At 34.7% G+C, this 27854-nt stretch overlaps 1 protein-coding gene across 1 annotated transcript in view; it reads right to left on the bottom strand.

Annotated features, from left to right (window-relative positions):
- Window positions 1-26380, bottom strand: part of LOC136028032 (spliceosome-associated protein CWC27 homolog) — a 34039-nt gene extending 7659 nt beyond the window's left edge. Inside the window, exons 1-7 of the mRNA XM_065705611.1 lie at window positions 26224-26380; window positions 21658-21740; window positions 18405-18614; window positions 16834-17034; window positions 10269-10411; window positions 5710-5925; window positions 1034-1144 (exon numbers count right to left, since the gene is read on the bottom strand). Of these exons, the coding sequence (XP_065561683.1) occupies window positions 1034-1144; window positions 5710-5925; window positions 10269-10411; window positions 16834-17034; window positions 18405-18614; window positions 21658-21699 (923 nt within the window). The 5' untranslated portion in view covers window positions 21700-21740; window positions 26224-26380. The remainder of the gene's footprint in view (window positions 1-1033; window positions 1145-5709; window positions 5926-10268; window positions 10412-16833; window positions 17035-18404; window positions 18615-21657; window positions 21741-26223) is intronic.
- Window positions 26381-27854: the final 1474 nt, after the last annotated feature.

The following is a 27854-nucleotide window of genomic DNA, read 5'->3' as shown; positions in this document are numbered from 1 at the left end:
ACTAGTAGTAGTAGCAGTAGCATGCAAATATTGCTTTTTTGGTCAATTGATCATCCCCCTCATCATTCCCTAAAAGTTCTAACTTAATACCCTCAGCCATTCTTGAAATACGCCTTGTTGATAACCTGCATGCAAACAACGTTTTTTGACTGAGGTCACCACACCCTTAACATTCTCTGAAAGCTTGGCCTGTATGCCCTTGGTCTTTTAGAATACTAAAGGTCATACATATCCTCTTTCAAAATAACAAATACGATATGTAAAAAACAACGGGCGAATTGCATAACTTACAGCCCTCGTATCGAGGGCTGTGGGGGGGGGGGCTTGACATCCCCAGAGATATAGTCATTGGACCTTTCAACTATGCAAAAAATGGTTATCTCATAATTTTGATTGGATGTGTTTTGGAGAATTTATTGACCTGGACGGGGGACTGGTTGCCCACTAATCACTTTGAATCTTAGAAAGAGTACTAGAACTTTCCGCTCATTCGATAGGAAATTTGAATTTCTAGTGCCCTTTTTATGAATCAAAAGTGACTAGAGAGCAATCATACCCCCTCCTACGCACATCAATTCCCTAAACAGATCCAATCAAAATTTTGTGATAGCCATTTTGTTCAGCATAGTCGAAAGGTCCAGTAACTATGTTTCGATGAAATAACATTCATTACACGATAGAAGTATCATGAAAAAAAAATCTACACATAGTACAGCCTAACTTCCATTTTTTTTTTGGGGGGGGGATGGACCACTACCACTCCTTCTATATGAGGCCCTTTGTATAAAAAAAGAAAATAAATGAATTATACGTTGTGCTCACGTCGCTGTTGACTTGGGCAGCGCTGTTACGTGCCTATGATAAGATATTTTAGTAGTAACAAATTATTGCCTATATTCACTTTTAATTTAACATGTGATGCATTCTGACTCATTACACGCAGTTTTATTTTGAAAAAAGGATAAAGATCTTTCAGAGCATTTCAGAGACAATTTTATTGCTATACACGCCAAATTCTACGGGAATAACTTACATATGATTGGTTTGTTTTAACTCCTCATCTTCATCACTAGGGACAGCGCTTTCTTTAACTGATTCCACCTTCGGCCTTTTTAATTTCTTCTGAATTCTGGATTTTTCTTCTCTGTAAAAAAGGTTAAGAGCTAATCACTCCAAATTTTTAATCGTATCATGTACATTTAGTAAAAAATCGAGTATTTCCTTGCAGACAGACATGACCCATTACAGAAAATTAAAGAGAAAAGGTAAAAAAAAGCCATAAATGCATGGAATCTAGTTGTACGTTTAGTTTAAGTTGATTTACATAATACCAGGAGCAACCCCAAGAGGCGACGGCAACAGCCTATAGAAAAGCCCTCTTTCGACTTTCCTGCTGTAAGTGCTATAGACGCAAAAAAAGACTTAGAATGCCTCTTGGTCTCAGAATCATACCAAGGAGTCTCTTCTTCGTTATTGATAAGAAAACAAAGCAAAAAAACAAGTATATCCATAAAGCATTACTAAACTAATTTTAATCTGCTTGGTTTGTACTTTTTGTTTACCGAGATTATTCCCATCTTTCATCCTCTGGACACAATCTGAGCAACTAAATAGAATTTTTAAAAACATTGGCAGCTTCACCAACTTCCAGTTTTTTTAATAATAAGTTAGATATGATAAATATTTCAATCATTTTTGGAGCAACGGTCTTCACTCATTACTCAAGGCATATTATTAAGCCAAAGGCAATCGGTCAACACCATTCAATGGGCTTTATGATTAAATCAAATTTATTATTAATATACTTTCATTGTTATGCATATCGATATGACTAATTCTTTGAAATTACTGAAATGAACTAGTAACTGAACTAAACTAACTAAACTAGGAATTGAAGTGAACGAATTAATTTTGAGGGAAATCAAGAAATTGGATCTTAATTGTAGAACCAGATTTGAAAAGAGCATTTCACACTCCGGAACATCTATGAAGATGCACAACAAAACTATAAGATACAACTGCAATTCACAACTTTAAAAAAATGCAAGTCTTAGTTTCATTCTTTGAACTTTTAATTTGCGCCAAAAGTTTGTTGCCGATATTCTTCCTCCACGTTCTAATTGTTAAAGTAATTCACTAATAATTATTAGCAACAATTTTCTGATAGCCTGTGGAGAAAAAAGTGTTGATACAATTTTAATATAAGACGTTTCTGTTAGGACGGCGGAAACACCCTTAATAGCTTTAGATGGTGTTGGTAATTAATCTTCCGATGACAGCTAACATTTGTACTAACTATCTTTGTTTTGATACATTCATATTCCTCGCATACTGTGTTAAGTTTTGAGGTTGAGAATTGTGTGTTTCTTTACTAAATTTGATGTAGCCTACTCAGTTCTAGCATTGTGTTGAGGTTGCGGTCACAGTCCCGCCTCCAGTGAAATCGTGGCCGGGATTCAATCTTGCAATATCCAATTTCCAAAAATATCCTTCACTGATAAGACTTTAATTTCAGCTCCAGACTGGAGTTTTAAAATAACTTGCTTTTTTCGATTTTGACATATTTAGGCAACTTTTCTTACTGACAAATTAAAATATGCGCTCGCATGCTCATTATCAAGACGTCGCATTTAGATTGCATTGTTTTTTGTTTTAGATTACATTTTTTAGGTTACCTAAGCCTATATCCATTCTCAAAGTTTCAAAATTAATCTTTTAAGTTTCTAGCGTGACTAGTTTAATACATATCTATGTTTGAATAGGTAGCGCCAAAAAGCACAGGTAATTTATAGGAGTGGAAGCTGGCGCTAGTTTCAACAATATACTTATACATATATTCACCAGGCTCGATCCCTGGTACCAGTACACGACGGGCTCATATAGGAAACAGAATAATAAAAATGTATACGAAGCTTTGCTCGGTCCCTGGTACTGCTACGTATGTCCCTGGTACACATGGTGTCACCATAGTATGCGAAATTCCGATTAAAAATAGAGGTTTAGTGGTTCGTTCTTTAAAGGGTCTTGGAATTACAAAATTTCCGTGCCGTTGAGGTAACCGTTGGTGCTACAATAATTTATTTTTAATCCACTAAAATACAAGACAAGTGGAGTAAATAAAAGATAACGAAAGAAAAATAACACAACTATACGAGAGATAAAACATATACAATACAACCATAACTCAACTAGCGAAAGAACCTCTAAAAGACAACAAAACTATAAAATAAAAACAGGTGAAAACTAACGAACAAATAAACGAACTAAAGGGTGAAAGGGGCCCAGAGAAAAAACATAAGCCTTTTCGAATTTTGAGCCTAACCTCCGCGAAGAAGTAATAATGTCAGAAACCCCGAAATAGCGAATTATTTTCTTGTTCCTGTAAGACCGGGGTAAATAAAGCAGAAACTTACAAAAGCGGAAATATAATATACGCAATTCAGCCAGATCCTTTATTTTCAGCATAGGTGAAATACCAGACAGGAAAAGTATTGAATGGTCACAAAAGCTACTATATAGCAATGCAATCGCTTTCCGAGAATAATGACCATGATTAGCCACTATTTTACCATAGCCCACTTTGAGTTTTCTTTAATATCCCGTACAATATTGGTCCCAAAAAGTTAATACATTCGAACAAATATGAATGCCTAACCACCAAAATTCAGAGACACAACGGACGGAAAAGTTAGAACATGTAAGATAAATGGGCAAAGACTTTGCATTAGAGACAAGTTACTCACACTTAGCAATATTCAATGATAGACCGACACTTTGGAAATGTTTGGAAATAGATGCCACGGAATTCGAGAGGCTAGATCTAGAACGGCTTAAAAGAAGTATATCATCCACATATGCAATATAAGAGACATTTACCAAATCACAAAAAGAGATGGCATAATTTTGGAATGCACACTGTGGACAGAAATACTGAAAAGATACGGTGAAAGAACACCACCTTGACGCACTCTCGAACGGATTGGAATATTCCCATAAAAATCAGAATGAAACTTCAACCGAACATAGGAATACAAAAACTGAAGAGCCCGAACGACAGAAACGTTGACTCCAGAACTGACAAGGGAAAAAATAACTTGAGCATGAGAAAAACTGTCAAAAGCTTTAGACAGGTCCAGGGCACAAAAATGGACCTCAGAACCACTGGATTGAGCCTTTAAAAGGACAGAAGTTAAAACACAGTGGGCATGCTGGCAAACAATACGCCGCCTGAATCCAGACTGATTTCGATTGTTATCCGTGATTTCTGTTACAAAAGGTAACAATATATGCTCAAAAACTTTGCTAACATTACAGGCCACAATTAAAAGTCTATAGGAATCAAAACTTACAGGATCCTTTCTACCCTTTAGCACCGAGGTTACTTCACCGCTTAAAAAGAAGTCAGGCACCGGAGAGGATGCCAAGCAAATTTGGAATAGCATCTGCAGGCGGAATACTAAATCTCGCGACTCCGTTCGAAGGTGGGAGAAAGCAATACCCTCATGATCAACAGATTTCGACTTAAGTTGTTTAGTACTTTTAAGCACTTTTTCACAAGAGACTGGGATTATATGCTTTTGCTTCAGCTTCAAGGGAGCTAAATCACTAAGGAGATACGAGAAACGAAAGTGCACAGCATAGTTAATGACAGTGAAAATACTAGAATAGTGCTTAATCTAAGAAGCCACAGCAATAACATCACTAGAAGTAGAGGGTTCCAGCTTAGAGGAATTGATCACTTGTCTCCAGTGAGAAAAAGATTTGGGAAATTCAGAGCCATTATACCATACACTATGCAGATATGCAGAATTCTTCTTTCGTCTTCTTTTTAATACCAAAAATATAGCCTACATTTGGGCGACCGCAGGTGATCCAGATACGAAGCTAGAAATTCACTCTATTTCTAATGTCTTTTAATTCGGGGACATCTTTCCAAAATGGAACTACGAGTTTTTAAACGATCTCAGACACGAAGGACGGCAGCAGCTTCTGCTTGTTTCAAACAGGCAACGATCTGAAGGTAATATGTGTTTAACAGGGAGCGAGCATTTGGTAAATAAACACTGGTGCACAGCAAGCGGAACGGGATTTGAATATTTGAGAGGAGAGCAGCAAGGGTAGAAATGTATTATAGAAGGTAAATTTCCCTTCATTCACTTTTATAACAACACTTCTTATAAAGCTTGCTGCTAGTTACGGGCAACTCATAATTCAAAAACCTTAATAAAGAAAACCAAAAGTTTGAAGCTTAATAGATATCGCTAAAATTGGTGCAATATTAAGTGTCTCATCTCAGTTTCTGGAAAAGAAACTAATTTACGAAGCTTTAGAAAATGCTATGAAACAACAAACGCTAGATCGCGTTGGTGGTTCTTTTCGACACTAGAGTCAGTTTCCACTCTTACTGGTTGTCTATAATCTATGGGTCGTGTCTGGTAAGATAATAGTGCCCCTAACATAAGATGAGATTTATTTCCGAAAAAGGGCTATCAAAAGCCCAGATGGATTGAGTTAGCACTTCGCGTTGGAGGTTTAAAAAACAAGGACCGCAAGAAAACATAAAATAAGCCCGTCTTGTTATTAACAAATGATGATTATATGATTTTATTATAGGAATGCCCCCTCAAAACAATGGCACATACACAAGTCAACAAGTCAAAAAGACTAAAAACAATTAAATATCATTTCAACCAGAATAACTTTACTTACTCTTCCGTTCCTATTTTACTTAAGTTTGATACATCTTCCTTAAGTTCTTTTTCATTATTTTCTAGATGCACAGCTGGGATGCTACTTAATTTTGGGTCTTTGGCCAAATCATGGCTTGACTTAGACTTAACTTTTCCAGAAGTTTCTTTTAAAATAACTTCCGCTTCCATTTCATCTTCTTCAGCTTCAAGACCAAATGACAAAAGTCCAAAGTTCCTATAATCAATTCTTGAATTAAATAACTATAAAAAGAAAAATATAAAACAAACCTTATTCCTGTATTTGCTTTACATAAGCTTGTATCATACTTAATAGATAAAGAGAATTAAAAAAAAATATATATATACACAAGAAGAGGGAAGGGTCACACAGACTAATTCTTTGGAGATTAATAAATATCCCAAAGTTCAGGATTATGAATATATGCGTTAACGTACATATTTCTGAATTAGCATGCCTAATAAATAACACCTACTCACAAGGAAAACGTAGTTACGTTCTAACGTACCTACTTACACAGGTAACGCTGCGTCATTTTAACATACCTACTCACACAAACAACGTAGCTACGTTTTGACGTACCTACTCCAATAGACGACGCAGCTACGTTTTAACGTAGATTAATTGTGGAGTCTAGAGAATGGAACAAAAAGCTTTACCTACTCTTCAGTGGTTTTGAAAAAGCGTTTGACTCTATTGACCGAGATATTTTATGGAAAATCTTAAAGTATTATGGAGTACCTGAAAAACTAGTTAAAATGATAATAGCCCTCCATAAACGTAGCGAACGCTGTGTTCGAAGCGAAGACAGGGAGACACGGTTCTTCGGGATAATGTCTGGTGTTAAACAGTGATGCGTTCTATCAAAGTTTCTGTTTGTAATCATAATGGACTACATTTTAAGGCAGTCATCAGGTTCTGGAGTAAAGATTTGCAGTAGGCAGATCTCGGATCTTGACTTCGCAGATGACGAAAGAATATGGTCACATCTAACTCAACACTTATGCTGAGATGCAAGGATAATGATATTCAATAAGTCCAGGAATTCAAGTATCTTGGGAGTTGGGAACATGATAGTGAAATCACGAAATAAATAAAAAGGAGAATGGGACAAGCAACTTCAGCTTTCAACAAACTGAAACCAATTTGGCGTAGTAGTAAATACTCATGACGCTTAAAGCTACGTCTTTGTGATGTCCATTCTCCTTTACACTAGCGAGTGCTGGAAACTAAATATACAGCTAGAGATGCGTGTCCAAGGGTTTGAAAATATGTGCCTTAGAAGAACCCGAACATACCATGACAGGAGGAGGACACGAATATAGAAGTTAGTCTACGAACTGGTCAGCCTCTTATTACCGATCTCTTGAAGCAAAGGAGATGGACCTACCTTGGTCACGTCCTTTGAATACCTGAGGACCAACTTCCAAGAACCGTGTACGAGTGGCACCTAGAGGGGAGGTCTTGAAGAGGTCGACCGAAACATACCTTGAGACGACAGTACGACAGAGACCTGAGGACAGCAGAGTTGTTACTCTGACCGTAATTTGAGGACGTCACTGCCGCAGCTCCGCTCCGGGACGTCTGGCGAGGCTTTGTAGACGCCCTATGTGCCACACCCGGCCCTAGAGAAGCAAAGGTCTAAGGTACGGTCACATGGACAAGATAGCTACGTTTTAACGTACCTATTCCCATAGGCAGCCTAGCTACGTTTTGACGTACCTACTCACATAGACAACAGAACAAGCAATTATTAAACGTTTTTCTAAGTTGCTTAATTCAATTACGCTTAATGCTTAATTCAATTCTAAGCAGTGCCTGAATTTTGACAGCACAGAAATTAACATAAATTTGCTTTAAGCCTTCCATATTACTACCCACCATTCTTGCTTAGTCAGAATATTTCCAATTCTTCAAGCTTCCTTTTTTTCCATTTCATCAGCTGCTTTAAAACCCTTGTTATTTGTTCAAACTTTGTCCTTTGGTGCTTAACAAGCTAGAGATGGCACCCATAACGAAAATAATAAGGATAGGTCAAAAACCTTAAATATATTAAGAAAACAGACGAGTATGTTCATAAGGGACGTTTCCTATAGCAACAATTTATACGATCAGGCCTTTCTCGATATCCGTTGCAACAATATATTTGTCTATTGCAAAAGCAAATGGTCGAAGACAAATGACATTATGAGAGAAAAAAGGAAATATAAATTCAAGAATTATGATAAACAAACACAATGAGTATAATTTTTAAATTAGTATGATAAATATAATTATTATCAAATAAGAAAAGAATATAAATAAACATAAATAATAATAAAATATAACGCCAAATACTTAGAACAACGTAAGTTCGGTTTCTGCGGCCTAGACATGAAATTAAAAACGCTAACAAAATTAATAACAAAAGGAATTGGCTAATTTGCCTTCCACTTCTAAAAGAGGACTTTAAAGATTATTTTATCATACTTCTTGCTTCTTTGGTCTAACAAAAAGAAGTTTGGCATTGGCCACAACCACATCAGAAATAAAGCTTTGGTTCCCTGATTCAGCTTAAACTCCATTTATCACTAGCGAAACAAGGTCTTTGTAAATTAGTGCAAAAATTCCTTGGGAGTAGGCCTTCAGACTTTCAAGTGCAGCTACTAAAATATAGGATATCTCAAAACCTAAAAAATATGACAGCCAAGATAATAGTGTTCTATGGCTAGAAGTACATAACTGAACGCCAATTGAAAATCTGTTAGGGAGGTGTTATCCTGTTTATAAATCCTGTTCAACTGACTGCCTTGGATGAGAGAATATGGATGACAAATCACTTCCATGACCTAAAATAGTTCAACCGAGAGTACAAAAATCACACAATAAAAACATGTAAGCTGTGATTTTTTCAGAAAATATTTGAATAGCATTCTCCCAACCGTCTCTAAAAGGATAAAGATTCTCAAGAGTCATTGCTAGAGCATATGGCGTCGAAATGACTTTTCAGTTGCTGGGTCTTTTTCGCAAAACAAGAAGCAAGCCTGTCGTTGAGACTTGCTGCGGTGGGGATGGATCTCCGACCCAATATTGCCAAGCAGAGTAGCCATCCACACGGCAAACACTATGTAGCCCCTCTCTAAAGAAAAACAAAAGATTTGCATTTAACTTTCAGCAATTGACGGTCCTAGAAGGTACCCTTACCCGTATATATCTAGTACACCACGAGTTTTACCTAGTAAAAGTACCATTTTAAGATATTAAGTCTCCAATTCCACACACAAAAAATGTCATATGGAAGTAGAGCTCGTGAAAAGAAGACGCTGAATTTACTGTATTTATCGGCAAATTTCTTTTTATTATCTGTAAAGGGACATTAGAAAATTCCATGTCGCTTTAATTTATGACAGTATCTTAAAAGAAAAACTCATTTTTACATTAAGTTGACTCCACAAACGATTCGAGAATAACAAGAAGACGCAGTAGGGCAATAAACGACCATATGACGATTATTTCTCTGCTGTTCATGTCTTTTCGTTATTCTTTTCGTTTTAAATTACATTCTAGATTTCTAGATCTAGAATTCTTACATTCTAGATCTAGAAGATGATTATTTCTCAGCTGTTCTTGTCTTTTTGTTATTCTTTTCGTTTTTAAATTACATTCTAGATTTCTAGATCTGGAATTCTTACATTCTAGATCTAGAAGACGATTAAATCTCTACTGTTCTTGTCTTTTTGTTATTCTTTTCCTTTTAAATTACATTTTAGATTTGATGGGGCTCACTCCTTTTCTATATCAGATTCGTGTGATTTTTCCCTGGTTTTAATATTTTGGTTTCATTAATCATGCGGTAAAATATCCGTAGTGAAAAATCTTCCGTTATTCCATGAGTCTTACATCTATTTTCCCAAATATTCATATTATCTTCTTTTGGAATTTCACTTTTCTTGTCTGATGTACAAATAAGCTTTAAACCAGAATGACACAAGGATGTTCAAAAAGAAACAATAGGAATTATTCGGTAACAAAACTAAATTTAAACCATTTTACTTGTCACTGATTGGAAACACACCCAAGAAGTGAAGTTAGGTTAATCCTAATGAATAGTATCAAAAAATGATGATAAAATAATACTTTAGAAACAAAATTATGGAAACCTAACCCAACATAAATTAAACATAATCTAGCCCCCAACCCTAATGTGCAAATATATAGCCCAAATTATGCAAGTCCAGTGCATTCTGTCTTAGCCCTATGCATTGTATCATCCGTCACTTGTTTTTGTAAATATGGAACCGGTTTTCTGCGATGAAACCTCAGTGTAATTTTTGGGCGTGTTTTCCAATAACCAACAAGTAACTAAACCACGATTTATTTAATAACTAATCAAATTATTTAATAGTTCAGCGTATATTTTAATAACAAAGATTAAAAGAAATTATCTAATCACAGTCTATAAATAACACTTTTACAAACTAATTTTCAGAACTAAATTTTCTTTTTAGCGTACTTTATACCAATAGAAACTAATGAAGGCCAAATGTGTCTCGATTTTGAAATACAATGAGGAAACATACTTAGTCGCTCCAGATCTTGCCTGGGTAATTTCATGCTCTATCTTCTCAGGTTTCTGAATGGCCTTCCTAGCAACAATATCAGGGAAAGGATTTGAAATAACCTCAGTTTGGATTACTTTTGGGGCATAAACAGGTCGATCATCCTGGAAAACACAATAGTGGATACCTTTTAACAGGAATCATCTGATCTGGCCCAAATGTTTACCATAATAATGCTCGTTAAAATGTGTTTTATTTTTGACGTAATTTATAAACTAATTTTTGATGCTAAAGCCTATTTAGCCTAGTGGCATCTTTCTGACGCTACCCTAAAATCCTATTTTAATATTTTAAAACGGCAAAATTGGTATTAATTCATTAAATAAAAGTGTTTTATTTTTATTGAGGGGAGTCAAGGAATACGTTGAGTGTGGAGTTTTAAGCGATTGGTAGCAGGGTATATGATGTTGCAGTTGTATTTTTTTAACCCCTTCTGAGGTTTTTGTTAAGTTTTTTTTTTTTATTTATTATTTTTTCTTGTTATTCCTCCTCCATATCATGCTGTGGCATTTGGAGGGGATGTGTCTATGTTAAGGTTTTTGTTAATAATTGTTACTCAATAAATAAATGGAAGCGTAGAGGAACAGTTGAGGAAACAGCTCTTCCCTTTTTCGATTTTTCACCCAAGTAGTAAAAATGTCTTCCTAAGGGTCGGAGTGCCCGGTCAGGATCAGAGACACAGATAGCATCAAATAGGTTCTCGGAAGAATGCATAAAAGGGTTAGAGGGAAAGGGGATATACAATATCCTATATATCTGATGAGTAGAACGGAGGAAACCTTGTGTTTAAGCTAAAATAACTTAAGAAACCATTCAAAATCAAATTTACTGGACAAGCCTGAAGGATGAGACACATTACCACAAAGTTAAACAATCTTTGCTAGAAAAAAAATAGGTTTACATGCCTTAATTATGAGTAATCAAGGAAAAAATAGCCTTCTCAGGTGAAAGAGAAACCTAAAAGATAAGCTAGGCAATCACTTCTTAGAATGGTTCTAAGGAAGTTCTTAGAATGGGGACCTACAAGGTGCCAGGAATAGTAAAACACAGCTTAACGCCGTTCATTCCTGCAGAGAATCAGGAAATAGCTAGATAGTTTCGAACAACAATAATCAGTCAAATTTGCACAATTTAAGGATATTATAGTAACTGTAAGAACAGCGAATCGCCTGCTACTGATCGTATTTGTGAAGAACTGACCATCTGCAAATACCTCTCAATGTGGGTCGTTTTATGTTGACTCATATGGCAAATAAGATAAGTGCCGAAAGATTAGAAAGCAGGTACCATCATTAAGCCTTTCAAAAAGGAAAGATAGCCGTTTGTGTCAATTATAGAGGAATCAGTGGCCTTTCGGAACTCAATAAGTGTTTCTGCATAATAATCTTGATAAGATTATAAGCTACCTTAGACCTACATCTTTATGACGACCAGCATGGCACCCAATGGATTGTGGGAGGAACTGGTCTTCGCAGGTACGAATCCTGGTCTTCTACGATGTTCCACAGAAGCTGCTTTGCCGAATACTGGCAATGTATCAAGAGTGCTGTGTTGGAATCTTCGGAGAGAACATAAGAATTTTTGAAGTTATGACAGGAGAAAAAAGGATCATACTGTCTCCACTCCTGTTGATTTCCATAGTTGATTGCATATTTAGACAAATAAAGAGGTATGGGATGGATATCTTGAGGGAAGGGGACTAGTGCACGATTTAGACTTTCCAAATGATGTTCACCTGCCAAATATAACGATGCTCGTCTGATGTTCGCTTCGTCCATGAATATCCAGATTGGGACTGAAACTATAGAGTGTTTCACCAATTCCGGGTACCTTGGGAGCATACTCAGATACAGCAGCAGTTCTGAGAAAAGCTAAGAGCTTGCATAGCCTTGGCGAGCTCGGCATTTTTACGCCTTGCTTCGGTCTAATAGGACATGCAGAATAAACAATATAGGAATTCACCACTAAACAAATCAGACAGGTGTACCCGATTAAAGAGCAAAGAAGGCGGTAAATAGGACATTCACATGCCAGTTTGTATTTTGTTCAACAGGCTTTACCAGGGGCAAGAGATGGCACAATACGACGGGGAAGACCGAAATATATGTTTCGAAAGACATACATACAAGATAGACATGCTATTCATACAAGCTTTTTTCCCAGAGCAGGAAGATGTCTACGCTGTTAATTACCTGAGGGGTTATTGATGCTCTTCGTTGATTACCTCTTTGCCTCTGAAGGTACAGAAAAAGCGAAGATGTAAGATAAGAACACAATGCATCTTAGACACACTATCATTCACGACGATGTTGGTTAAACAGAAATTAAGTTTGGCAATGGATTCAGATCATCAAAGACAAAGAAATAGACAAATCATGAGATAAATTAAAGTAAATCTTCCAAAATTGAACGAAAGCTTTGGTAGAATTTCTTACTGTGCATTTTGTGTTATTTGTGTCCCAATTTGTAATTTATCTTTGAGTGTCCCGGTCGTCATTTATATTCCCTGTGTCCCGGTTTTTAGTTTTCTTTTTCTCCTTTATTTTTCAGTTTCTTTCATTTTCTTTAGTTTTCTTTTTCAGTTTTTATTTTTTTAATTTTTTTTATTAGTTTTTAGTTGTTTTTTTTTTTGCAGTTTTTACCTTTTTGTTAGTTTTTTTTAGTTTTTTCGTTTTTAGTTTTTTACCTTTTTTTAGTTTTTTAGCTTTTTTTGTAGTTTTTACCTTTTTAGTTTTTTTCTTCTTTTGTATTATTGCTTAGCCAAGGTTCGAACCTGGAACCTCTCGGACCTAGAACCTGGAACATAACGCTTTACCAACTCAGCTACTTCGGCTTGAATACATTCGTTTTTGAATTGGTATATGATGAAATAATTCAGACGTCATATGCAGACAGACAGACAGACACACAAACTAACAACTTATTTTTATATAGATAGACATTAAAAATTTCTCTTTCAACGATCTTCTTACAATTAACAATTTGTCTTTGAACGATTTTCTTAAATACTTATAATTTAAATACTTAAATTATAAGTATTTAAGATATATAAGTATCTTAAATACTTATAATTTTAATACTTATAATTAAATACTTAATATATTATTAAATAATATATTTTTTTAAATACTTATAACGATTTTCTTAAATCTTAAATAGTATTTAAGATACTTATAATCTTAAATACTTATAATCATATACTAAGCATCGTCATAACAAACATGACGACAACTAACTTCATGACGACGTACAGCTCAATCCTTATAATGACGTCACTCGACAGACAGACAGACAACTTATTTATATGTATATACTAGCTGTTGGGGTGGCGCTTCGCGCCACCCCAACACCTAGTTAGTGGGGGTGCTTCGCGCCCTCCAAGCCCCCCCGCGCGCGTTAGTCGTTACGCGCCATATTAGTTATATGTCCCCCTGTCCCCCCAGCATCCCCCTTGTAGTTGTGTCCCAGTCGTCATTTATATTCCCAGTAGCCCTGTCGTAATCTGTGTCCCAGTGTCCCAGTCTGTAATTTCTCTGTGAGCGTCCCGGACTTCATTTATATTCCCTGTGTCCCGGTCGTCAATTGTGTCCCGGTGTCCCGGTCTGTAATTTATCTTTTGAGTGTCGCGGTCGTCATTTATATCTCCCGGTCGTTATTTGTATCACAGTGTCCCAGTCTGTAATTTCTCTTTGAGTGTCCCGGTCGTCATTTATATTCCCTGTGTCTCGGTTTTTAGTTTTCTGTTTCTCCTTTATTTTTCAGTTTTTTTCCTTTTTTTAGTTTTTTTTTCTTTTTCAGTTTTTAGTTTTTTTTTAGTTTTTTTAATTAGTTTTTAGTTTTTTTTTTGTAGTTTTTAGTTTTTTTTAGTTTTTTTAGTTTTTTCTTTTTTAGTTTTTTATCTTTTTTTTTAGTTTTTTAGCTTTTTTAGCTTTATTAGTTTTTTTAGTATTTTTGTTTTAGTTTTTTTTGTAGTTTTTACCATTTTTAGTTTTTTTCTTCTTTTGTATTAATGCTGAAGCCAAGGTTCGACCCTGGAACCGCTCGGACCTGGAACCTGGAACATAACGCTTTACCAACTCAGCTACTTCGGCTTGAATACATTCGTTTTTGAATTGGTATATGATGAAATAATTCAGACGTCATATAATGACGTCACTCGACAGACAAGGGCCACCCCAACACCTAGTTGGTGGGGGCGCTTCACGCCCCCCCCCCCCCGCGCGCGTAACTGTAATTTCGTCAGTCGACACACATTAAAGGATTGCACGATTCTCTGAAGGTACGTCTATGTTTGTCTCAGATTTTGAGAGGAAAACAATAAGTTTAGCTTATAATCAGCATCTCTTGCTCTGTAGACTTAGTTTCTTCAGGTGATGGTTGAATTTTAAGCTATATTGATCTCTATAGCCCTTTAAAAAAAAAAAAATATTTCGAGAGCTTTAAGTAGAGATAGAGGGAAGTGGGTGATGGAAATTCCTTACAAGGCCTAAATTCGGAATATAAATCTGATCCTGAGAGTTTACTTGACCCATCTTCCTTATTTAGCACAAGTCTCCTCTTCATAAATTTTAAAATAACTACTACAGGGCTAAATTAACGCAATATTTGTATTGCGTTTTTGAAAAAGCATTTTTCTTTAAATTGGCATACTAACATTTTTCTAGTGAAAAAAAGAACTATCTAGATAGGTCACGATTTTGAGAAAATTGGCTCAGAAACAGTATTCTGACTGAAATGGTAGACCCAACCATAGGAAACAACTGTCAACCGGAAATTTCATAGTTGATTACAAGGGTAAGTCAAAGTTGGCCCCTTAATGGGGTGGGAGGATCATAAGGAAAGATTTAAAGGAATGGAAATTTCTTGGGAGTGCACAAAGAGGGAAGCTTTGCATAGACAGGGATAGAGGAGGAACGTACACAACTGCTCCGGCCTCAACTGGCTCAGCACTGCAGTGAGTCGTTAGCAGTAATGGTAGATTTTACTACTAACTTCTAAACACTTCTTCATTATGTATACACATGTCAAGGCACGTACATGCGTAAGAATATTTTTTGTAAAGGGACACAATAATAACAGTAAAATCTTGCTTGATAATTCAGAGAATTTAGGATTTTTCTCCCGTGTACGTGACTCTGTCGATCATACCTCATTTTCAAAGTCGTTAGCGAAAATGTTTACTTTGGCCTTATATTTACTGTGTTGATACCCATATTTACCCCCCCCCTCCTTAGGTTGACATTATTGCGAATAAGAAGAACAAAAGCCTTTTTGACGGTATGAAAAAGACAAAGTTTTTCCGACTCGAGCCAAGAGGGAAGTTGAAATTTAAAATGAGCAAACATTATTACTTTACAACCTATGTAACATTGATAAAACTGGGACAAATAAATCGATTGACGATTTTCCATGTTTTTAGGATTATGCAAAATTAGCAAATTATTGTTTTTTTAAGTTGATTGTTTTTAAAATTAATTCATTTTATTTTGAAAACCACAAATGAAACACATGGTTCAAATAAGTTATAGTTCCTAATTTAGCCCACATTACCACTTAATTAAGTGTGCCTTATCTAAAAATGTTGCTCCATAAAGACCACTCAGCCTTATCGTCTGATAAGAAAATATGCGAACCAAGTTCACTTGGCTCAAATGTGTTGCCGTGGTTTGAAAAATAATGCATAAGCAACATCATCTATGTTTAAAATTGACGAAACCAAATCAAGTGTTTAAAGGTAACAGTATAGGAGTGGGGGGGGGTCTTCTAAAGAAAATATCTTAATTAAATAAAAGTAGTACCATTATATTCTTTATATATTTAACAAAAAGCAAACATAAAACAATGACAATTCTTACTTAATAACATACATTACGTTTCTATTGATAGGATTATTATTTTTCCTTTCATTTTTATCAGAATCTTTAAAATCATTTCCAATAATGTTTTAGGATTCATCTATCCACCCACAACAGTATCTGTTTTTTGTTTTTTTGTGTTTGATGCGATTATTCATTTTATTTTCCGTTGTTCTCCGGTTTCTTGTACTGATTCAAAGTGATTCTATTCGTGAGTTACTACATAACTATTTTTATGCCGGTTTTTGGTTTTAATAAACTCTACGAAAATATCATTTTTGGAAAACGTCTTTTCAATTAATCTTCAAAAGTTATTCAAACATTCCAAAGTGAGGGAGAGAGAGAGAGAGAGAGAGAGAGAGAGAGAGAGAGAGAGAGAGAGGAGAGAGAGAGAGAGAGAGAGAGAGAGAGAGAGAGAGAGAGAGAGAGAGAGAGAGAGAGAGAGAGGATAGAGAGAGAGAGAGAGAGAGAGAGAGAGAGAGGGGGATAGAGGCAGTGTGCGAATGAAGAAAGCATGGTTTAACAGTATCAAGTTTAAGTTTTCAAGCTATAAGGCAAGGAGAGAGAGAGAAAGAGAAAAAGGCAGTGGGCGAAAGATGAAAGCATGGTTTAACAGTATCAAGTTTAAGTTTTCAAGCTATAAGCCAACAATGACAAAACTAGTTTCTTACTTGACCAGTTTCCAGATCATCAAATTTAGGAAGATTGTATAAAGTATTTCCAGCTATTTTACCGAATATAGTGTGTTTGTTTTGCAATTCAGGCGTGGCTCCAAGAGTGAAAAAGAATTGCGAAGCGTTATCGTTTCTTCCTGCATTTGCCATGGCGACTAGTCCACGACGAACAAAGCGAAGTCTTGAATGGAATTCGTCCTAAAAAGAAAGCTTTCCGAATTCATTTTTATTTTAGAAGAAGTGAAGAAGGGAATAAAGTGAAAGTCTAAAACCAATTTTAAACTGGAACCCCAAGTGGCAGCGTTATTTTTAGAAGGAGAAGATGAAGAAACAATGAGGAACCTAATCAAACTTATATTTACTCAATTTTTTTAAATCCCCAAAAAAATTTTATCTAATTTTCTTTTTTTTACCGGAGTTGTCATGTAATAACTATTCTACAGTTTTCCTTTAGAGAGTCTGGGCTCTTTGGCCTTAAAAATAAATGCAGCGTAAAGATTAATTGTGGCATTGTTGCAACTTTTATTACAAGTTCTCTACCTTAATCATATGTTAAGTATTATATATTGTTCTTGTATAGTCGCTTATTTAACTTCTAGTTTCAAAGGAGTCTTCGGTGCCATGAGCCTCTCTTTCTGTTAGTACAGTTCTTTAGTTAATGAAGTATCAGCAGTGAAACAATTTGAAATTACTGAGGGTAACTCTAGTTATCGTCTGATTTCCCACAATACCGTGTGGCAAAATGTAATATATTAGCAAAAATTTCTCAAGCATAGGATAATATACGGTAGCTCGTCGCTGGGAAAATCGATGGGGATCAATGATCAGCTACTGTATATGAGATGGATATTGCGGTTGTCTAATAAAATCAATAAGAGATAACAAAAAGATAAAGAACACGGCGCAGGACTTTACAATCCCTACCTGCGGTGCTGATTCCCGTTTCATGGCCCTTCTGCCACGAATTGCAATGAGGGGTTGGGGGTCACCCATCCTGTACTTTTGTGTACCTTTCTTGTTTACCTTCCCCAGATTTCTCCAGGTACCTACTTAGAACATGGTTGACTCTGGCTGAGGTTAAAGAATCACACCATTGACCTCCGTTCCACGCCAATTCGATCGACACCAAGACTTCTACCCTCATCGAAAAGGAATTTGAATTCTAGTGTGCAAACCAATCGGTTATGACGTGCTCTAATAAAAATTAATCCGATAATTACTTCAATAATTCAAAAAGATTCCTTCTGACACGCGGGATTGAAACAGAAAACTTTTCATCAAGAGGCACAATAACACCAATAAAAAAATGCAAATATACAAAGATGCACCAACAGAAAAGCCTACTACGAGAACTGCTGACATTGGAATTATCTTGACTTCAAAATAAAAAGATCCCGAATATTTTATCTGTATTTATTTTTTTGAAAAAATGCTAAACTTCAACATAAAGAATAAGAAAGACATTATTACTAAAAACTGTGTGTAGTAGAAAAAAGAAAGGGAGTTTTAACAGCATATTTTTTTCACATCAATCTTTTACGATGACCCAAATCGTAGAGTCAAAGTACCTTAAAAGGAGCTCCATAAATAGATTCTCCATTTTCACCCGTTCCAGTTGGATCACCCCCTTGTGCAATAAAGCCTTTCACGACTCTATGGAAAATTGTACCATCATAATAGCCGTTCAGGCAGTGTTGGACAAAATTCCGACACGCTTTGGGACATTCTTTTGACCATAGTTCGATTTCAAAGTCACCCAATGAAGTTGATAAAACAACCTGAAACAGAAAACTATAATTTATTTCACCATATCGCTAGATAATTATAAGCAAGTATTTAAATAAGATCACAGCTGATAAGCTAGAATACCTAAATAATTGATTGGCCTATAATATTGGCTAATATACGCTAATAACTTCGAAGTGGAATGAACTACAATGATAGCAGCACATCACATACCGTCCCATATTTGGTACTGGGAACCAAGGTAAATAAAAAATGGCACTACAACTCTAGTTAGCCCTTCCCTTTGATTACACAGACTCTGGACAAAAATACTAACATTATTTGGGGAAAAATAAAAAAAGAAAAAACTTAAACAAGAGAAGTTGGTACATTCATTTTTTTCACTTCCACCAGAAAACTGAGCGTACAATAAATGTACCAGATGATCAAATTATAAATTTTATTCATAGATATGTCAGTCTTCTAAAAAAAAGATATGTACTTTTTATGAAAATACTGCCGAGCATTGCAGCTTTTTCTAGCAAAATGCTCAATTTTCGAGTTATAGTTTAAGCATCCTACCAGGCAATATTGATTTTGGAATACAATAACCTAAGACTAAAATGTCTTTATATATTGGTATTAACCAATAAATATTCCAAATGTATTTCATTTGACTAATTCTCCCCTCTCCGTGTGCCACAATAACTGGCAGGGCGCAGGAATCACTGATATTGTTGTGCTGAGTTGGAAAGTAAACTGTCGAATTAAAATTATTTTATTTTCTTATAGTAGCTCACTTACGATCACTTTACCCCAAAGAACAGATATTACTGAGTTACAATCAGTGAAACTGCATTTGGAAAGCCAATAACAATACGAATTACCTTATTAAATTTCCTATTAACTATAAGAAAACCAATAGCGTTAGGAGAGTCAGAAACTATATTAGGAAAGCCTTAAGAAAGAATTAGATTCCCCGTTGAAGGGAAGTCCACGGGCTTCCCTCATTTACTGCTACTGCCTAAAGCCCCCTAAAGCCAATATGAATCTCTACTCTTCCATCCAATTCTGGTCAGAGCTTCAGTCTTTGCTGTAGCTTTTTCTTATGAGCTGCTTCTGTGCCATTTGAAGATCTCCTACTTTTTTAAAGCCCTGGATGGATTCCCAAAACTTGTGTTTTTTGGCAACATATCATCCTTCAATCAAACAATTATGTCAAGTAATACAAGGTTCTGGCTTATCTTCTTCAAATTCGCCAAACAAATATGTGTTAAGTACTCAAGTTTATGAAAACTATCCTTGTTCACATCTTAGCTATTTATATTTTATTTATTTTAACAAGAGCATTCAATGCCATCCTCCTTCATTTCCTAATATCAAACTGCTCATAGTAATGAGTGATAATTAATGAACAAATTTTGTCAATACGAAACTAAACTATAAAGAAAAAGTTTAAAAACAATATTACATCAAAAGAATCAATTTTTTATACTGATCACAAATATCCGATATTCACCAAGTTAGTAGTTTGTATAGTTTTAGAAATATACTATAGACATTAATCATACTCTTAATAAAGCACAAATTAAATTTCAGTGCAAGTTACATTAAAAAGCATGGGTTTGAGCAAGATGGCAGACCCTTATTTATTTTAGAATAACTAAGTTTATTTCTAGCATCACTATTTAATTTAATTTGAAAAAAAAACTGCCTTTAATTAGCTTCTGTGAGGCGTGAAAGATTTTGTGAAACGTGAAAAAGTTTAATTTATAATTTAAATTATATTTTAATTTTAAATTCTAATTTAATTTTAATTTATAAGTACCTTACTCCATCATGTTATTTACTCTTTGTTCATCTTCAGAGGTTTCACGATAGAAACTTTTTTCCTTTTTGTTAAATTTTTGGAGAAACTTGTATTAGTTGGCAAATTTGCTTTTAACTATGTACCATTAATTATGCTTGTCCTACAATTTCATGCCATTGACCTCTTATGTTCTTCGAGTCTTATGTTCTACTAAGTCACACAAGCAATTATTCTATTTGGGAAGCAGATATTCTATAGATGTTTCAATCAGCCCCAAGAAGCTTCAAATTAACCTTTTCTGACCGATAATAATTTATCTTCATAATTCAAAGTAAATGAGAAATCCCGAAAAATCTCAAGTGTCTCAAGTCGTTCCCTCAAAAGTTGAAACACCAATTGCGTTGCAAAACTAATAATCATGACAGCAAGTGTATACTCAAAAACGATAAAATATAGTACCTTTTCTGTTGGGACCACCAGAACTGATTTCGAGGGGGGGGAGGGAGCCACTTTGAGCGGTAAGGCAGAATTAAAAAACATAAGGGGAGGCAAATTATATAGAAAAAAAACTTCAGAGAATAGTAACAATTTTAAAGGTTGCTTTAGATTCTTTGAAAGCCTTCATTTATGCATAGGTTTATTTGACAAAAGAAGAGGATATTGATATTGTTTTTGTTATTTGATGGAAATAAGTGGAAATTGGACTTGATCAATGCAAAAAAATATGTCAAAATTTGGAGGCCCTTTGGTTCCAAAACTTTAGCAAGTTGGGCACGAGGCCACGAGAAGATAAATCGCACATCTCTTCCAATGTTTTATTGTAGTTAAACAGAAAAAAAGCTTTGTCTATAGTAACGAATTCATACCAACAGAAGTTTAATGAAAATTCATATTTCAAGTGAATCTACTTTTTATACATCCTCCGAATATCCAAATTTCTTTAAGTTAAAAGTTTATTTAATTTTAAACATTAATTACAGATACACATCGTTTATTAAAATTTATACAATGAAAGGCCGAATGCACTGAAGGTAATGTCGTAGCCCTTGTTAAAGCAGTTTTTCTTTGAAAAAGTGAGCCAAAGAAATGAATTCAGTATACAGAGTTAAATAATTCAAACGCATTGCGAATAGTGAAATGGAAAAGAAAATATAAGGTCAATATTTTTCAATTTACCATGGAGAAGGTCCTTTGGGGTCAAAGAGGGGAAGGGGAAGGAGGGGTACCGTGTCTATGCATACTTATGATGGTCCAAAATTAGATAATTAAAAGCAATATAAGACTACCTTCCCTTCAGTAGGTGGTTCTTGAATATAAATATTACTCATTTCTACAGAGTAACAGGTCAGGTGGTCTCTTCAGATAAATCCTGAAAAAAAAAGACATAGAATTACCAGTGACAAAAAATTATACTCTCTCGGAACTTTCACTAAAATGCACAACTATGCCATGCCAAGGAAGAATGCTGAACACACACTTCAAAAGTTTATTCTGATATTTTTCACCATCAAGAATATTGGATAAGAAAAGTAAAATGAAAATAATGGTCAATGCTTGACAGAATTAACTAAGACTGTGAACCTTAATGGGAAAATTTAGCCTTGGTAAATCAGTTCAAGAATTTTAATGAAATTTTTAGCAAATTCCTAACTAAATAAGAATCTCTTCGGATATCGATAAACACTTGCAAAACCATTACTAAAACATCATCAGAGCCTCAATCTTAATTTCTTAACTGGTTATTCCAAAATTATAGTTACAAAACTAAGGAGGGAAGGGTGGATTTATAAGGCAAATATTCTCTGATATTATAATTTAGTGAAAAAGTAAAAGAAATCAAGATTTTACAACCATGCCAAATCCGGACAGAATTGTAATTTATGTAATGTTTACGATAATAGTACTATTTGAAGGAAAGCCTAAAAAATTCGGAAAACTGCTTTAGAACCATTAGAAACACATATTTTTGACGTCAGTACAGGTGCACTACTTCAGTTTAGCCCCAAGCCCATTTGGGAAACATCTAGCCCTCTTTATATGATGCAACTGTATTTTACAATAGTGCTACTCCTCTTGTTGCTCCTTGATTAGCGGTCGCAGTTGTATAATATTAGCAGTTACTATTTGTTTTTAAAATACAATGGCAATATAAGTGAACTGTACATTTATCCATTAGGGAAGGGAGGGTAAAGAGAAACGTTGCCCCATTAGGAATGAGATAATTAGGTATTTCTGGTTGTTTTGATGCATTTTTCAGAATTATTTAGGGTTACCTTCAAATTGTCCCATGGTCTAAAGAGTTACCGGTTCCCATGCAGGTAAACCCTTTTAACTCAAAAATCGTGCAACTTAATTGCTATAGGCTCAATCTCCGTTTAATTGAAGCCACATTCTGCTCTGACCTTATTCAATTCATCCCCCCTGCAACTCAACCCCTGTTCAGCTCAACTATCATGTAATTGAAGCCTTAATTAATTAAACCCCATTTAGCCCAACGCCCCTGTTTAACACAACCCTGTTTGACTCGACTCCATTCAGCCCAATGCTCTCCAAATTAACAATATAACTAGAAAATGAAATTCAGCCGGTTTTTCCGGAAGTGATATAAGAGGACTCAAATGAAATGCTCTTTACTCATTGGTTAATTATTATGTAAGTATTTTTGGGGTTCTTTTCATGCTCCTTGAATTAAAACTAATCCCCTCTCTAAAAAGGAATAATTTATCCTTCTGTTTGAAATGTGTGAAAGTATATCGAAATATATTTGCAGCAATAGCTTCAACCCAGTACAGATAAAAATCACAGTCCATAGTGGTCAAAAGCCTAAAAACATGTCTGAAAAAAAAAACTGCCTTGAGAAATAAATTTGCTGCTATGACTCATTCAGGAATGATCTCTAGTATTTAGATACTTAATAGTAAAAGTTTATTACACAAACAAACTTATGTGAATTTTCAAAAAGAGCTAGAAACGCTGATAAGTCTTTTTTTTCTTTAGTGCCAATAGGGCGCAAGAACATCATAGAGAGCCGTTTAAGGTCATTTGACAGCTACTACTCATATTTAGGCACTTTTTATAATTTTGTCATGACAACATCATCATAAAATGTCATATAGCACCAAAATATGATTTAGCGTCATTTTTGGAGGGTGGATGTTTGAGACCATTAAAAGTCTACTGCTGGAATCTACATGATTAAAAATCCTTCAACTCGTGCTTAAAATTCCTCTCTAGAATTTTTTCAGATGTAAAATCTCTTTTTCCCTTTACAAATGGAAATAAAAAAAGAAGTTTTGAAAAAACAACCAAGCGAAAAAAATACATGAAAATTTTGAAAGTTGATAATGAGTTAAAATGAGTGTCACAAAAACAGCCATAAAATTTAAGCAAAAACAAAGAATGAGATAGATCTACTGTGAATGCTTATTGGTACCACCTGCTTTAGTTTACAACAGTATAGAATAGACCCTAGTGAATAATTTTGGTCTAAAAAAAAGCAACGTCTTCAACTATATGATCTAAACTAATACAATTGGCATAAAATGGAAATTTTGCGAAATGTTATACATTTATTGACTAGAATAGTTTCTTTAATCTTTTGGAAGTATCTAGAGAATCAAAGTATATTTTTTTACTCTCCAAATAGCAATTTAAAATAGACAAAACTTTCATTGAAATTAATTTGTAAATAGAAAAGATATACATCATTTTCCAAAGACAGACAATTTAAATATTTGTTTTCATTGTTACAAAGACGTCATAGTTGTCAAAATTATGCAATGGCTCTAAAGCCAAAACCACAAGAAGGCGGCAGCAATTTTTTTTGTGGTTTGTTCTATCCAAGACAAGAAAAAACCCACCAATTTTCAGAAATGGTAACCTTACGAATCATTACCGAGTTCATCTTCTGCAGAATGACCCTAACAAAAGCCTTTTATGTAACTTAAAATATCAAATTGAAAGAACTTAGCGAAGTGGGTACAAAACTATGGGTTTTGCCTTATAGGCCTACTCAACAAATTCCTTCCTGGACACAAATTAAAAAATTATAGTTCACAATAAAACCAAAAAAAAACTTCATTGAGCCATGATCTTGTGATAGATCTATTCCTGAATGGTTCTTTCAACTTGGAGAAGTTCTGAGATTAGCCAGATGGGTAATATAAATTAGAAACTGCAAGCAAAAGGAGAAGCAAATCTTAAGCAGCAATAGTTCAAAGTTATTCTTGGGCCTTGGGCTGAGAAACAAGCCCTGTTTCAGTGAAACAGGGCTTGATTTAAATAGGGGTTGAGTTAAACAGGGTTGACTTAAATGGGAGTTCAGTTGAACAAGCGTTCACTTAATGAGGATTGGGTTAAATAAGGTTTACTTGCACAGGGGTTGAATTGAATAAGAGTTGAGTTATATGGGGGTTGAGTTCCATGGGGTATAAGTCGGATAAGGGTAGAGTTAAACAGGGCTCAGTTGAACAAGGGTTTGATTAAATGAATTCAGTTGCACAAAATTCAGTTAAATGGGGGTTCCAGTACACACAGACCCAGCAATTTATACCAAAGTTTACTAATGTCAGTAGCACTTAATGGTAAAAGAGGTGTACATAACACTATTCATTATAATAGCCCTATAGGCATATTTCCATCATCACAATGGTTATTAACAAATTTCTGTTGATCTGTGAAAAACTAAAACATAATTGTTACCAGTAGTTAACAGAAACATATGGTTTACCATAACTTTTTTAGATGGGACCTTCAAATGAAAGCAAAGGTCAAACAGGCAGTTTTAAATTTCAATTCAGAAATAAAACTGCAATCCTTAACTATAAATCACAAATTCCACAGCTATTTCAGGAAAGACCAAATTGTATCTTTATTAAATCAATTGTAAATTATGTAAGTCAATTATATACAAACGCACACACACACACACACACAAACACACATTTCACATAACTATTTCATTCTAATTCGAAAATCAATGATATATATATGACAATTGTGAATGCAAGAAAAGGGTTTTAAGAAAGGTTCAGAATAGATGTTATAGCTTATACAACAGCTTTGATTGAAACCTCTTTTCTTGAAGGACAGTATATAGAAACATAATATTTATGGCATTTGCAAAAGCTGTTTTACTCAGTGCCCCTAGGAAGAGTGGCATGATTTTGTCTCTTTGTGCATTCTATTGAATTTTTTTTATCTCCATAATGTGTTCAGCCTATGGAATCTATTAGTTATAATAGTAACAGTAAATCCCCAGGAATCCAATTCTCTTTTTTTTGTATTTTAGTTTATGTCTATTTGTAACAGGAAAAGCCTATAGCTTACTCTCTTTTTTTTTAACAAAATAAAATGGCACTTAGACTACTCAGAAAATAGGATGAAGGCTACTATAATGGTATCTAAAACAGTACTGAATAAAATGGTAGCCTGTTATTGACAGATATACTGCCTTTTAATTATTGAATTTTTGGAAGACTGTAGGCCTAGGCCTCTACCAATCTTTACTTAACAACAAAGTAAAACTGTGTTTCTGCAAATTAATATGTGGTAAATTACAGGGGCAAAATTCTCTATGGGATATGGAGGGCAACTGCCCTCCCAGGCCATGGTTTGCCCCTGCCCCAGATGAAATTTAGTTGCTTCAAAATTTGGTCAAAACTATGATAATCCTGCATAATTCATGCATTCACAGAAGTAGATTAGTCTTCTTTGGTATATCTTTACCTGTATGGTATTGTATGTCTCATTTATCAGTTTTAATTATAATTTTGACTTGATTTGGGAAAATTGGCTCCAACTTTGCCATCCCCCCCTTGGATTTTGACAATATTATGTCACTGGTAAATTACCTTATTTTAGATAAAAAAATATAGTTTTTTCAAAAAGTAGTCAATCTTTCTCGGTAGGAATATAAACTGGGCCTATCCTAGGTTTTAGTAGCCCTAGTTTACGGTATATCTTATGCGGATTTAATCACGCAAATATCTTTTGTATTTTTCGGCTCTTGAATTATGCAAAAAATAGATGGCATTACTTGACTTACGTAATGTTGATAACTAATGTTGACATATCTTACCACTACTTGTTTTTGGTCCAAAAATGGCTGTTTTTGCATGACCTGTCAAATTCTGTCCTTTTCTTTCTGCCCGTGTATGCATCATAACGTTCATCGGCTGGTCCAGAATACTTCTACTGAGCCATTGAAAAACATATTCATTGTAGCCATGGCTAATACTGCCTAGCCGTTTGGATTTTTTTTCGGCTTCCATGTATGACTGTGCTGTTTTTCTATACCATGATAGTTTGTGTGCTTCAACAATTGTAATGCACCGTTTCTGTGGCAATGTTTTTGGAAATTTCCCTGCACCCATTTTCCCTGAGCCGTTACTCATTAAAAAAGAACTACATTAGTGTTAGCCAAAAGTTTCTAAACTACAATTTCTACTTCAAATATCATATATATATAAATATATATTTATCTAATATACCTATTCGATATATATATATATATATATATATATATATATATATATATATATATGATACACCGTATAATATGTATCAAGCCGTGAGACAGTTTTGGTGCTTACGTCATTCTCTAAAGATCTTACTGGCAATAGGAGCAACGCAAACCTGTATATGTTCGCCCAAAGCTAAGAGTAGAGTAATTTGACTGGCAATAGTATCAACACAAACTTTGTTTATTTCGCCCTAAACTGAGAGTAGAGTTTCTACTGAAGTCCATACCATATCGAACGTATCTTTCAATGTCGATAGGAAATACATAGCCAAGGCTTTACCTCCTCAATAAAAAACAGTTAGGTTTACAGACAGTCTGTAACTCTTCTTCTGTAACGTCTTGTAACTCTTTAAGCAGCGTAGGCTACATACTAAGTTTAATTTACCGGTGACTCTTAGGTAGTTTTCTAAAAAAAACAAAAAAACAGTCGTCCTATTGTGCTGTTGTTTTATATTTTAATACGTCTTATTACATTGACTAAAATTATATAATTTGAATTTATGCATAGAAAACAATTCTTCTGTAATTTTTTTTTCCATATAGTTTTCTTGATAAGTTTTGAATGCTAAAAATTTTTTCTTTCAAATGCAGACATTTTTCTCTCAAAATTTTTCATTAATTTCATAGTGCTTTCCTTAGTTTGAGTTCTAAAAAATACAATGAGAACTACCCACCGATCTTGGTTGCAATGCCACGCAGGGGTGAAAATAATTCTAACCATAAATACCTATGAGTACACTCGCATCACCATCTAATAACTTTTTTTGTGCTCCTGTACAAATATGGAGGCTCAAACTACATTGAGCCTCCCTTCTGGTTTCTGTTTTTACCCTTGTATCTATTGAACTATTACAAAATATATCCAAAAAATGAGTCCGATGAAACTGTAGGATTGATTTTGTACATGTGGCTCCTCACGAAATGAATCTATATAAAAAAAAAAAAACTCAAAAAGCTGTT

Source organism: Artemia franciscana, chromosome 1 (assembly GCF_032884065.1).
Source record: "Artemia franciscana chromosome 1, ASM3288406v1, whole genome shotgun sequence".
NCBI classification, from domain to species: Eukaryota; Metazoa; Arthropoda; class Branchiopoda; order Anostraca; family Artemiidae; genus Artemia; species Artemia franciscana.
This window is presented reverse-complemented; position numbering and strand designations above follow the sequence as displayed.